This window comes from Lissotriton helveticus, chromosome 2_1 (genome assembly GCF_964261635.1).
Source record: "Lissotriton helveticus chromosome 2_1, aLisHel1.1, whole genome shotgun sequence".
In the NCBI taxonomy this organism is placed as follows: domain Eukaryota; kingdom Metazoa; phylum Chordata; class Amphibia; order Caudata; family Salamandridae; genus Lissotriton; species Lissotriton helveticus.
The window spans coordinates 554,948,188-554,963,382 of record NC_136059.1 but is presented as its reverse complement, the minus strand read 5'-3'; the positions used below and the strand labels follow the sequence as shown (position 1 = coordinate 554,963,382).

General features: G+C 39.2%; 1 protein-coding gene across 2 annotated transcripts in view; it reads left to right on the top strand.

Annotated features, from left to right (window-relative positions):
• The window catches only part of PDE8B (phosphodiesterase 8B), a 1,092,370-nt gene that overhangs the window by 781,720 nt on the left and 295,455 nt on the right, over window positions 1–15,195 (top strand). For both annotated transcript variants that reach the window (XM_078677318.1, XM_078677317.1), the window contains one exon: window positions 8,759–8,847. In XM_078677318.1, the coding sequence (XP_078533444.1) occupies window positions 8,759–8,847 (89 nt within the window). The remainder of the gene's footprint in view (window positions 1–8,758; window positions 8,848–15,195) is intronic.

Below are 15,195 nucleotides of genomic sequence, written 5' to 3'. Positions count from 1 at the left end.
ATCAGTGGCAGATGCGATCAGGTATATCTCCTCATTGTTGTCCATCCCCTACTGTCGACTGCTCTGATGAAGTAGCTCACATGTTCATAGAATGTGACCGTGAATAAGCCTTGCTCCATGCTGCATCGTTGTCTTATGTTTCATGGGTGTTATCCTGCCCAGCACACCCCCATAAAATAGTTTATTTCGACCACATGTCGACCAAGTTTTTTCCTCATACTGGACAGTCAGCTGCTGATGGGATGGAACCTCACAAATCATGTACACGTCCCATCATCTCTTCTCCCCTTGTTGGGATTGTCCACACAAAGTGCATTTTACGTCTTTCCGATGGCATCAATCTCTTTAGTCTGGATTGGGTAGGCAGTTGTAAGGCTTCCCTTTAACCGCCACTTTGGCAAATGCTGATTCCATTTGCTTTGCTCGATTATTCAACAGCCTTTTGTTTCTTGCCAGTGTGAATATTCCATGCAGCGAGATGCCCAGCTTCTTGAGGGAGAACCTTTGCAGTATAGCGGAGTGACATTTGTGGATAATCGGTGATTGCACTTCCTTGTGTGGGTCATCTTTGGAGCAGTAGTTTGCATTTTCCCTCTGCCTCACATACAAGACATATATAGACTCACCTTCATTTTGTTAGGTCTGCTTCATTTCAAAAAGCTTGAATCATTCCTCTGTAAGTCTAAATGTGTACAAAGAGCAGCTAACATTTTCAAGTTCGCCTACAGTGTTGAGCAAGAGGCAGAAGCATTCAAGATTTTCACCCTCACCAAATGCAGTTGCAGAGTTTATTTCACCCCTCCATCAGCCCCCTTTGTGTCCTTGTAGTAATTAATTAAGCAAGCAACCCACATGTACCATCTGGGTGCAGGTGTGGCCAAGTCAATCCTTTTGCTAAATTGTGGCAGCTACTTTGAACCTTGCCCTTGATCATGAGGCTGCAGAGTGGCTAGGTTGGCAACCAGTGTGGGGACTGGTGTTGGGATATGCCCTGGTGTATTGGCAGAAGCTCCTTTATTATTGTTGCTCATCTCAAGGGGTTTGTGCTGCTTCTTAGGTCTGAGGTGCCCAATTGACATCCTTTGACCCAGCTCTTGTAGGTGGTGCAGATTGCAGTAAGCTACCGGCTTATGGCTGAGTTAGCTCCACTTGCTGGTAGTGGCATTGTAATGGTTTGTTCTCCTTTGTACGTCTTTTCCAAGGAAAATGCATCGCAACATGATAGGACACCAGGATGGGTCACTATTACCACCTCACATTCAGCCTCCTCTGTTCATGGGGCATGCAGTATCTTGTAGGCCTGCAAGTATCTGCCTATTTTTTCCCCAGCACACGCAGGTAACTCACGAGGAGTAAAAGAAGTGCCACCATTCCTCCTACTGTATGACATGGCAGCCCTTCACTAATACAAGGCTCAGGACAGCAAGGACACACTGGCACACTTTCTGTTTGTGTGGCTGCCATGTGCAACATGACACAAAATCCTGCAGAAGGTCTCCCGTCTGCTGTTGGAGCACACCAGTACTCGCAGTGTTCCTCCCTCAGCAAAGTGTACTTGGGGTGCTGGGTGCGTCAGCAATGCAGAGCTCAGGCACAGAGCGGGCAGCAACAGACCATGTCACTGATGTAGAGGAATAGGGGGCTGGGCACAAAGAACCACAAAGAGGCAGTTTTTAAATCTACTGTCATCTGAACCATGCGCTCAGGGGTCCTTTAGTTATGGTTGAATGCATATTACGCATGTATTTCTGTGGCAAGTGGCTCACTACAGAACCTACGAATTGAACTTGAAGATGCAATTCTCACACTGAAGGATGCACAGAAGGAGCCTACTAACCAAAATTGTGCAGATAAAAACCCTGCTGAGTCTCTATTAATGTAGAAATGTCATGGGATTTTGCTGAGATTAGAACATTCATTTAAATATGATTATGAGTCCATTGATCTACATAGGGAATGAGATGCTGTTTTCTTTTGCGGAAGTACCCATTGTATGTGTGGTGACGCATTACTATTTGAAGCCTGAAAAGACCCTCTTAATATAGCAATGAGTATGTGAAAAGCACACATTAGTAAAGCCTGCCCACACTGAGCCTATTTACTGAGTCATGCACAGGAAGCATGTATTTCATCAGTGCGCAGAAGGATTCAATCATGCAACGAGTAGAAATACAAATTGATCTACAAAGGACATTAGATCCTGTTTACATGACTTTTCATTGGCAACTCCTTGTTGTGTATGGATGGGGCATTGCTATTTATGGACTGAATGCTTGTATCAGTTGTTGTACTATATGCTATGGCTGTAGATGGGCGTATTTGCCTGTTGGATTCTTACCTCTTCCGGGTGAGTGGTAACGAAGTACACATCCAAAATGTTGTCGCTCTTACTGCTTGAAACTCAGCAAAAAATGACTATCCCGTAGGATAGCTGAAGATGGCTAACGTATTGCCCAATTGTATGTGGGCTGTTATGTGGGCAGATCCAACAAATGAAGAACACAATGACTGAAGGAGGCTGACTGTAGGGCTTTGTTAAGTGTTGCTTATTGACCGATTGGTGGCACCAGAGCGCTCAATGTTTCCAGATTTTGCAAATGTGGAAGACCAGGAGGAAATATAAATACTGAGAAAGATAATTATGAGATATTGATGTGCTGGATATTGAGGACTATGGTGGAAGACAACATGAGTGAGAAAGGAAAGAAAGAATGTGTTGCAGAGTTTGATTTAGGAATTATGAAACCATAAGATCCCTTCTTGTAAGAGTGACATTCAAGGTGTTTGTGTGAATGTGTTTGTATGTCTATATGGAAGATTCCATGGTGGCATTAATTAATATATAAACATTCAAGGATGTTTGGCCTGACCCTCTCTGTAGGTCCGTCTCAAACCTTTTGCCTTTTTCCCTCCACTTTTTGCTGGATTTGTTTTGTTGGACCTAGGGCTCTATACACGTTACCACTGCCAACCAGTGCTAAATTGCCTGTGCTCTCTTCATAAAACATGATTGAATTGGCTTATACCCATTTCACATATTTAATTTACTTATACGTCCTTGTAGAGTGGAATACAATATGCCCAGGGCCTGTAAATTAAATGCTACCAGTTGACCTGCAGCACTTATTGTGCCACCCACTTAAGTCCCACGTCTCCCACTGGAGCTTGAATGCAGTTTTAAACTGCCATGTCAACTTGGCATTAAAAGCCTCTTGCCTAGCTTTAAATTATCCTTTTATTACAAATATGTCACTCCTAAGGTAGACCCTAGGTAGCCCATAGGGAAGGGTGATGTGTAATTTAAAGGCTGGGCATGTACTTTTAAGTCTGACAAGTCCAGGTAGTGAAAAACTCCTAAATTCATTTTCACTACTGTGAGGCCTACCCCTCCCATAGGGTAACATTGGGGATTCCTTGTTACATTTAATAAGCTTTAATTTCCAATTGAGAGCTGGTAGCTAAGGGCCTTATTTAGATCCTGGCACTTGGAATACACTGTCGGAAACATGACAGTGTATTCCCCTCCACCAAGATCTAAATCAGGCCCTTCGTCATGTTTGGTACCTTTGAAATTATAATGATGAACCATCTTTAAGAGTAAAGTCAGATTTTTCATTGCAAAATTTTAAATTCCACTTTTACAAAGTTGGCATGTTTGCGCCTTTGGCCCTTTGTGCCTGCAGCTTGTCTTGTGTTACATGACTGGGTATAGCTGACAGTTAAACTTTGTGAATTGCTCCCTGACAGTCCCACAATAGAGGTATTAGGTGTGCTTCAATGGGCCATTTGCTGGCAGGATGAGGGAGGGAAGAGCAAAGCACAGCCCTACTTACAACTGAATAGCCTGTGCTCTGCCTTCAAACAAAGGGCCTAACAACCATTCATTGCAACTGCAGCCTGCTTGGAGTCAGGGCAGGGACATCAGGAAATTTCATGCACTTCAAAGACCATATCCAGAAGTTTCTCCCACCTTCCAGATGAAGGGCACCATGGTATAAACATAGGACCTTCTGACCGAGTCTTCAGTACACTTCTGGACCTGTGGATACTCTGCCAGTAAGACGGACTGCAGTGCTGTTAGAAGGAATGCCACTCTGCTGTACCGCTGGTCTATAAGACAGTTGACATGCCTGGATCGCTGCCCTGTTTGTCCTGCTGCTCTGCTACCTGAGAACAAGGACTCAATCTTCAACTGTCCCAGAACCTCCAGAGTGACTCGCAATTGCTGGTTTGCTCACCTCCAGTTTAGAGCCACAGGGGCACAAGAGGCTTTCTCCATCCTGAGCCCGCACCGTGACCCAATCTGAGTTAGTTCTAGACCCTTAGAAGTGGTGCTAAAGGAGCCCAGATAGCCAAAGTCCACAATTGGGGACTTGAAAATGTTTTGGCTAAAAACTGTTCTGAGAATCAGGATGAGACCAGGACCAACCTTCTCGCAGATCTGCTTGAATTGCATCGCTGGTAGGATTGCCTTTGTGGCTTCTCCCACTACACTCATCTCCACAGTAGCAAATCCTGGTTTAGCAGTCCTTTACCAAAGGGGTATCCAGCCTCCTGGGACTGTCTTCGACGAAAGCCCCCTGTCTCAACCTGCTGGAGATTTTTGACTTCCATTTTGGAGACTATGTCTGAATGAAGAAATCTTCATGTGGCTTCGCCCCAAGGCTATCCGGCAACAACATTCCCTTATCAGTCACCTCCTGCAGCTTGCCCTGCTGAACCTTTCCTCTCAGGACATTTTTCTCAAGAATTTCTATAAGTCTGAAGGTAAGTGCCGACCGGGACCAATCCACTTCTTGTATCCTAACTGTGCTCAATTGCGGTCAGCCATATTTTATTACTTTGGCCAGGTCTCGTGTGACTAGATATATGTGGTTGGCCCTTCGAGTTTTTACTAAAAACTTGAAAAATTCACAACCCTGGTTCTACTAATTGGATTTTTGTTGGTTTGGTAGCAAATAATGTACTCAGTTGTTTTTAATTGGTTTGGTATTTTTCATGTGTTGTGTTTTCACTTTATAACTGTTTGTGTGCTGCATAAATACTTTAGCACATTGCCTTTTAGTCTGGTTTGTTTTTGTGCAAAGCTACCCAGGGTTATGCACAGGTTAACTTAGTGACTTTTTGTAGTTAACCCTGCAAGGGATTGTGGCTGTTGCTGGATCAGGGTTCACACCCCAGTCAACCAACAACCCATTTTTCACAAAGGATACGTGTGGGGTAAATTGGATGCAATCTTGGGGTGGGGGGAATGTTGCTATATATGTTTCTTTATTTGGGGATTTTGACACCAGATTATGGTTCCAAAGTAAATGCAGATGGGAGAGTGTATGTGAGTCTCATATACATATGAATAAATGGCCTGGAGACAAGAGAGTGGTGTGGGTTCCATACTCAGACCTATTAATCCCAATTCAGGGATGTTGATGGAAGAGTCATGGGAAGGACAGTGTTGAGCAACACATTTCTTGAATACTGGTGTGAAAGACTGTGTTGCTTGAAGGGTTGCACATACCATACTACCTGGAAAGAAAATACCCAACCTAAAGCGCATGATGGTTCCTATGAATCTGAGGAGTGTGCTGAAGGATGCTTTGGATATACTGTTAAAAAACAATGGTGCCCTTGGGAGCAGCTTGACCCTGTGCTTCCTTTGCAAAACAAGTATATAAATATCTGTGAGTGTACACATACACAGACAGATATTTATATTATATTATAGTTATATAGTTTTATATATATATATATATATATATATGCTTTTTATAGTAGTACAAATGCAAACAAATGTAATGTAATGTTAAGCATAGTTTCATAATAATGTTATATTATATATGTATATATATAAACATACACACACATATATATTTATGTTCCTATGTTTATATAACTATATGTTTATTATATATATGATTACACAGCTTTATTTCTTCTGATTGTAACCGTTAACTGGACATACTACACCTTTAATTTTCTTAACCACACTAAATCACTTACGTCACTATTCTACTGAGTCCGTCAGGGACAAGAGGGGCCCCTCTATCTCTAAAATAAAAGTACACAAGAAATACATATATACATAATAACTCCTCAATGATTCGTCGAGGTCCTCAAATCAATCTTGTTGCTTACGGTTGAGGAGATATAGGAGAGGCATCAACAACAGGCACATGTGCTCTTTTTGAGCTCTCCTGGCTCCCAGATGTAAGGGTCTCTCTCCGAAAGTCTGGAGCTAACAAACCCCAAGGCAGGTGTTTGAAATAAGAAGAATCTCTTGTGATGGACTTTTCAGGAGGATTAGCAGTCACCGTGTCCTCTGCTAGTCACAACCCTCAGTGGATCAGCATTAAAAGGAGCATCAGATTTGCATTTCCGTTTCTGCGTGACAATGACTTGGTTTCCTCTTTTGAACATAGTACTCCAAGCACAGTAGCATCTATCCACATAGGTCTTCATTTTGCATTGTGAGATAAATCAGTGTGAAATGAATAAATGTAATTAGGTCTGTGACAAACTCCTACTAGCATAAGCCACAATGTGTCTTGGCTCATTATGATGTCCATTGTGTTGGGCAAGTATGGTACCTAACCCCATTGGGCTATTGTCAACAACCATCTCCGTTTGTAGTTCTGAATCAAAGTCTGCCATTTCAGCAGCATTCTCAATCTCATGTTTGATTTTCTTGAACCTTTGTTCACACTCATGTGTGACCATTGAAATGGAACATTTTGTTTATTTAAGTCTCTCAGTGGCAAAGTCGCCTATATACCTTGAATAGTAACTGGCCAAACCAAGGAAGGATCACAGCATTGTTCCATGTTGTGGAGGAGAAGTTGATGATAAAGCATGTACTTTATTTGGATCTGGAGTTATTCCCCATCAGAAAAGATATTACCAAAGAACTTGAGTTTTTTTAATGAAACTCACACTTTGTAGCATTTAAAGTGAGACCTGCACCAGTAAGTATGCAACACATTTGTCTAAGAGCATTATGATGTTCCTTTCGTGTGGCCCCAAAAACCAGTAAACTGGGGGTAAAGACAAATGCTAAATGCAAGTTATTCAATAATTAAAGGTTATAAATTTCAGGCTACAGATCAAAAATAATACATGCAACAGAGTGCACTTATGATGAACATACACACTTTACCATGTTTGATTGTATACATTTATCAAAAGATTATTTATTCAAGATGCTGGAAATACTTTTTAATCAGTATCAAAATATATATTTTTTGTTTGTTAATTTTCTGATAAATATTAATTTACATATAAAACATAATACAACACAATCACATGTCCATGAAGAGCACGTACATAAACATATAAAATACACAGAGACAATTAAATGACTTCACTGTACATTAAACATATGAATAGAAAAAGAAGCAGATGAACTGTAAACAATTCGAAGGCTGGCGGTGGATGACATTGTCTGCTTTATATTCATTAGTGGCTACAATTAAGGAAGTAGACGATAGACAGAGTCCTTACATCGGTGAAGTACTTCTCTTCTAACTGTTGCACAGGCTCTGCCCGACGGTCAAGCACTATTAGAAACATTGATTCTAATCTCAGTGTCCAGATTCCTATCTCACGCACACAAAATAGAGAAAGTTGAGACGGTTCCCCTGATGAAGGCACCTAAGCCGAAACACGCATAGTTCCCATCTACAGCCGGCCTTCGAATTGTTTACAGTTCATCTGCTCCTTTTTCTATTCATATGTTTAATGTACAGTGAAGTCACAGTTGTTATTTGGGGTGGAGGAAGCACTGAGCAATCTACTATTTGGTCTGACTTTATTGAACAATCTCTTGAAGAAATATCCCATTAAGACCATTCAGCGAGAACCAGGTTTTCTAGCTACAATTCAAGGCAGCTATTTGAGCCGTACTCTGTTCAACGTTCAGCAGATGATACTGGTTGGAGCTAAGCTAAAGGGTGTTAAGCCTCTAACTACTCTCCTATCTCTATGTCAGCCATTTCTTCATAGCATTGAACAAAAGCTGTAGAATTCCAGTTGTTATCTGTTGGGATAACATAGGAATTCCTTATTTGGTTTGCATTGTCTTTTTACTTCAATCTTCAAAACCTCTTAATTAGATCAGAAGAGGGTAATTATTTTAAGCATAAGAGTATTTACCTGAACAAATGATTTATTTTTAACTAATTGGTGCACTTTCTCTTCATATACACTTTAATACATTTCTTGTTGTTATACATTTAAATCTTTGTAAGTTTAAGACATGATACATTTGCATGTTTCTGAAAGATGATTAAAATATGTATTGATTTCTCGCTTCAATGTCTCATAATAACTCTTTTCAGTAGTTTTGTTTGACTTATTTTGACTTACACTAGCGTCTGGAAGTGTGGATAGAAACTTAAAACTATATCAGATTTGTTATTTTCATTCACAAATTTGATCTGGGTTCTATATGTTCATTTTTAATTCCACTTTCTCAGTACTAATTGAGCAGGTATTGCATTTTGATAAATAGATAGCTCAGTCGTGACAGCTGGAATGTGACCATGTAACCTGGTACTTTCCTCATATTATTCTATGTTTTCTTATACTATCTTATGCCTTCTATTATATTTTATCTTTTACATTAATGTTAATACCTTCACTGTTCTGTCTATTGAACCTAAAGATGACTGCAGTATTTATTTAAAAGCAAATATCAATGAATAGACTAGTCCACGGAAATATGGATCTAGAAAATGACTAATGGCATTTTATGGTATCTTTTAAGGACTGGCAAGGGATCTACTATGCAAGGCGAAAAGCAGGAGACAGCATACAGCAAAATGTAAAGATAACACCTGTGATTGGCCAAGGAGGGTGAGTACCAAAATAAAGTGATCTCATGTCAGATAGCCACAATAGCTACAACATAGAAAAATTCCACACTACACCATGCATTTACATGTGTTACTTATACTGCGAATTAAACAATTTAAGCGAAAACACCTATAGTTTTGAAAGCTAATTACCAAATTACTTCTTTTAAGTCATTAGTAAAAGGTTGTACTTGGTGAAAAATGTTTTACTCAAATCATGAAGCAATATTCTATATCAAATATCAGAATTCAGAACTATTTATTTAAAATGGCAACACAATCTTAGTATATAACTTTCAATCTTTAGATCAGGATACAACTCAACCTAAGTAACAGACAACCATTGTCAGTATTTGTTTAGAAATGCTTGAACCACTTTGTCATAGTAAAGCAAATATTGTCAATCCAATTGATTCTCTAATAAGCCTACTAGGTCTAGGGCTGTACAAAGTTGAGTAAAATCATTTACACTGACTACATTCATTTATTTGTGCAACTTCACCAACTTTAATCATTTCACAAAGTTAGAGAGGGTCAAAAAAACTTCAGTCGATGAATCACACACAAATTGGTTTTTATAGGAAGGAAGCTCTGCAAATTCTGCTTTTATCGAGAGAATTATCTTGCTATAAGCAAACTTGCTTTAAAAGACTTGGCTTTAAAATATTTCACAGGAATTATCTCCTGTGAAAAATCAGCAAAATTCACAAACTTTACATCACAAAACTGCAGTTTCTCAATTGCAAATAAAATGCTCACAGGATTACTCTGGCCTGAACCATCTGTAACTCAGATGTGCTGGAGCTATTGACGAATAACTGTCTTTTGGCAAACTCCCGGTAGGCTTGGCATTTAAAATGCATATTTCTTCAGCAACATTGTCACTATAAATGCCAGTTAAAGTTATCACAATTCACAAGTAAAGTGTAAAGTCTTTTAAAATGAGAGGAATACTATGCAAGCAGTCAAATTCAAATTGCATAAAGAGTAAATAGAACTACGTTAGTAAGTGTTATGTTATATTAGATGTAATTAGGCAATCAAGATCAGGCTTTTGTTGCTTTCTGTGTCACTGAGACTAATCCAAAAACTAAGAGGAGCCTGAGACAGACACTTGGATCTGACACCAAACATCTATGGCATCCATTTACATTTTAATAACTGTTTCCAGTAGGCCCTGGAGGGTAAAATTCTGTTTTGTCTTATGGCAAATGGACATTACTACAGTTGTTTACTGTTAGTTCTTATAAAAATATATGCATTGCAAGGTGTGTGTCATTGATTGTGCAGAGAAAATTGTATTCAATTCATCATTAGGTTAATGGCACCAGGACTAAACGAGTATAACATACCAGCATGTTTCTGTATCCCAATGCTGCTACAAAAGAGTACTTCAGTCTTTACAATAAGCGTTGCTCTTGCTTTATAACTGTTGACTTTTAAAAAAGTTTTTGAGGGATGGATTTGCCTGGGTGGATCTTATGAGAATGCCAGGATTAGTATGGGCATGAAAAAACCTGCAACCAATTTAAAATATTTTCTTCAATTTTCTGCATATGCTTAATGAATATTTCTGTTTTTCAGTTACTTTAAAATGTTAGTAAACCATCAGTGAAAAAAGGCTCTCAAAGGTTTTTGGAATTCATTGGAATCTGATGTAAGTCTGTGCTGCACACCAGAATCAATACTATAAAAGAGTTCTTAAAATTACATGTTCAAATGTAGATATTGTAAAAGTTGTATGCAAAGACCCACAGGAGCACATCAAGTTACCAAAGGACAATGAGATTCTCTTTAGGTGTTCCTTCCCTTAAGTGAGTGAGCACAAATAACGAAATGGAGCAAACTATGCATTGATTCATCTGTGGACTCTTAGTAGAGGTGAAGACACAGCACTCTTGCAATTCATTTGGCACCAGTATTTATACATTCTATGATTATAAATTTAATTTATGCAGGAAAATAATGTATAATCTCTCCGCATAAACATTTTACTTATTGCAATGAAACGTACATTGCTTGATTTACAATAATAAATGTATTAATGTTAAAGCATTTCATGACTCAATAATCCTGAAGATTAATCTATTTTAAGCAGCAACTATTTTTTATCAAAAATACAACTGTGTTTTCTTGTGCTTTTTCCCTTTTGCAGTAAAGTTAGGTTTCATGAGTCTTCAGTACATTGAGTGGCTTACCAATAAAGGGCCAGTTTGCCAGTCATTTGTTGTCAAGCTACACATATACACAGAGTGGGAAGACAATGCGATGCATGTGCACAAACTGAACTGCACTGGTTTATCTTAGGCACTCAATGTCTATTTTTGGAAGTGAGGTATACGGCAGTCATATGTCTTTGTGTATCCCTTATTCATAGAAGTACTATCAATAATTTTTACTCACTCAGAACTCCATCAAGCTAAGCATTCCTGAATGAACACAACATTTGTATAGTGGAAAGCACAATGCACATCCCACAGGCATTGTACACAATTCACGTGTTTGCCCCGGCTGCCCTTCTCCAACATGGCTCTTGGGAGTTAATGTACTCAAAATCAGTAGGTGCACTGAACTCTTCATTATGGAGAGCAGGACTGTGATAGGCAGCATAGCACTAGTGCTGCCAACCAGCCCTATTACTTCATTAGGCTCTCTGTGTAAAAGAGGTGTACACTTACATTTTGAGGAGTAAAATAATTCTGCTAAATTTGAATTCATGAATCTTGTCCAATTGCTTCAAAGATATTTGTTTATGCATTTTCATTTCTTATTTCTAAAATTATTACAAAGGTGTGACACTATGTTCCCATCCCATCCTAATATTCTCTTTTTCAAAGAAAAATTTGTTTTTTCAAGATAATTAAAAATACTTCATGTACTACATGTATATCCCTAAGAGCAAAGAATGGCAGCCAGTGTTGCTTATATTCTTTAGAAGAGCTGCAGTGAAGACCTTGTAGGGAACTCTCAAGGACACCATCAAGAACATAATTAATGAAAATGATTCTTATCCAAGCTCAGCTCTGTTCTCACAATGCTGAACGGTGTGTAGACTTAGGATCCTTTACCGAGTTGACCATATTATACACTGAAATAGCCCATGTAGGGTGAGATGAAGCAGTGAAGTAGTAATGGTCTGTGAGGGACTGTCAACTCACATCAATATTCAATGTCATTTTCAAATTGTAAAATTTGTCTAGGGACACCCAACAGTTTATATCTTGGACTGAACACTAAAATTGGCAAACCTTGTTTCAAATGGATTCACTATTCTACTTAAATACATTAAATCCATAAACGATGCCTTGCTGTTTCAGACATACCATCAATAAGCAATAAATGCACTTGAGGAACTATAGCTCTAAGATTGCTATATTTTGGTAGTACAGGAGAAAAGCTAATTGGTCATAAAGATGGAATCTAATGGACAATATAATTATAAAGCAATAGTTTTTTTTAGCTTCCAAACAATCAGGGACATTTTGCGACTTTCTTTATTTTTATGGGTGTAGTAGCTCACAACAGATACCATTTTTCAAAACACTTTTTGTATCCATCTTCATGAACAATTTTACGTTCAAGAAATTTTAAAAACTGATTTTATGGAAAGAGAAGGGACATTTTGTCTCACAATTAGGTGAAATCTCAGTTCCAAAGAAGTAGTAACTCCTCTTTTGGTAAGGTTGCATTGCATGTCCTGCCAAGAAAGCATTTTGTTAATAACGATTTTACTGTTTGAGCAATATACACCAAACAAATTAAACTTCAGTAATTTACTGTTGCTCAATCTTGTGAGGTTCATCAATTCGAGTTAAAGGTTTTACAATGAGTAAATGTGATTTATATGTTAATTATAGACATCAAAGGACTCTGTTACTTACTATAAAAAGATGGTTTGGATTGCAAATAATACTTTGTAAATTGCCTATTTTTATGTGTTTTATATGGACCTCAAATTTACCATATCCGAAGTACATAACTATCACTGAAAACATGGATGTTCATCCCACAGGAATAAAGAGCACCTTAGTTTACAAAAAACTGTTTTATTTGTTATTTTTTGTCTATAGTATTTTATAAAGTGCAAACATGACCATCACGGTATCATAGCACTGTTCAAAGAGAGATCTAAACAGGTTTTCAGTGCAATAAACACCTGTCACATCGGATCAGCTGTACATTGACTTCGAATAGCACATTACAAAGCAATAGAATACAATTTAGAATGGGGTGAGTGGCCGTTACAAAAGAATTCTCTTATGACATATGTTTTTCCAGTAGTAGTGTTTTAACTTACTTCTAGAAAATCCTGAATGAGATAATTGTTCTTGTTGAAGGTGGTAGGTAGTTCTATATTTTTGGGGCCGATCCGGCAAAAGTACGGTTGTGTGTAGCACTTCTGGAATCTCTTCCTCTCCCTAATAGCTTGATCCTATTTATCATCTATTTAGGACCAGAGTTATATAGAGCTTTGTGTGTTATGCATGCCATCTTCAATTGGAACTTCAACTGAAAGTCATTTGAGGGCTCTGAGCAATGGAGTTATGCAATCATTATGACATGTGCCTGTTAAGAGTCTTGCTACAGCATTGATTGTCGCTTTCATAGGGGATAGGCTAGTTTTAGGTAGGCCTATGAGTGTGGCATTTCATAGTCCACACTTTAGAGCACTAGAGATTGAACCACCGTTTTGAGGTCTCCAGGAGGTATGAGGGCTTTATTTTATCAGCATGTGCAAATTCAGGTTAGTGCTTCTAGTTGCAGACCTCATATGAGCTTGCATGTTTAGATTTGAGTCTAGTGTGATGCATGGGGATTTTACAGAGTTGTAGATGGTTGGTGTGCAGTTTAGTGAATCGAGGTTCCGAGCCCATGGTTAAAGTTTTTTGGATCTAAGGAGTAGGGAGAAAAGAATGAATTAGATTTTTTTACGCATTTAGTTTTGGATGGTTGTGCGCCAGTCATTCCTGTGTTTTACTCAGGGTATCATCCAGTGTCTGTATATCCTTTTGCCAGGAGAGTTTGGCATAGATTTGAGTGTCATCTGCATTCATGTGGTACAAGATTTATTATTTTTTTTAAGGTGTAGTAGTGTAGGGAGTCGCTACACACACTGCTTTAGGTTCGTGGTGAGTGAATCTTTATTGAACGCAAGAAAAAAAACGAATAAAGATTGGAGTAAGATTATCTCTGAGGGCTTCAATTGACAATGATGAGTCTCCTTTCTCCAGGAAGCATCACGTCTCTCAGGCTACCCCAAAATAGAACAGAAAAAAGACAAATCCAAAACCAGGGATTAGAAAAAAAAGTCCCTCTTTTCTGGGACGCTCACCCGAGTGACACCTTCACCAGGTAGGGGGTGTTTATGTGCAATAGGAGGTTGTGGTTGGAACCTTTTGGTGATGGGTTTACCCACATACCCACATGCACCTCCCACGAGCGACTCTCTCTCTATCCAAGTGCCTGCTATTTCGTGGCACCCCACCAGCCCCACCAAAAGCACCTTGTATTCTTTGGTACTTGTCTCTGACCATGACCTGCCTCCTGGGCCATGGTATTGGAAGCTGAGGTGTTCGTCTCGTCCCTAGAATCACAGGGACCGTAGTTGGCACAGCCCAACAGCACTTCTTTGGTATCCCCCAGTCCGGCTTCCCCGGGGCACTCGCATACACTTTGTTGTTGGTTCTGCAGGAAGGAGGTGTGCCAATTGAGGATAACCCCTGATAGGGCCCTTCTGAATTCAAGAGTTTCTCTGAGGCGTTTGTGACTGACCATGTCGAACACCCCTGATAAATCCAGAAGTATTAGGAGGCAGGATTCATTTTGGTTTAGTGATGTTTGTATATCATCTAGGATGTTTAGCATGCTAACCACAGTATTGAGACTTGGTCTAAAACCTAATTGGTATTTGTCTAATATCTAATAATTCTTGAAGTGTTCACAAAGTTGTTCATATGCACTTTTTTCTACTAATTTAGCCAGGAAAGGCAAACTGGATACTGGTTGAAAGTTGTTTAAATCTTTCAGGTCAGCGCCTGTTCTTTTGAGTAGGGGAGTAACTTGGCCCAATTTCAGGCATTATGGAAGGAAACCTTGCTGGAGAGATGTCTTCATAATTTCCATCTACAAGGGGGGTGGCTGCTAAGTGAATCTCTTTCAGAAAGTGGGAGGGACTGGGATCATCAAAATGTGTGTCGGGTTTCAATGACTGAATGGTTTTCTGGATTATCCTCTCCAACAGAGAACTGTAACTGCTCCAAAAGGCTCCACTTCTCCGTGGGACAGTAGGGATGTGCTGGTCAGTATCCTTGCTGTGCATTGTGAGGGGGGCATTGTTAGATTCCCAAAG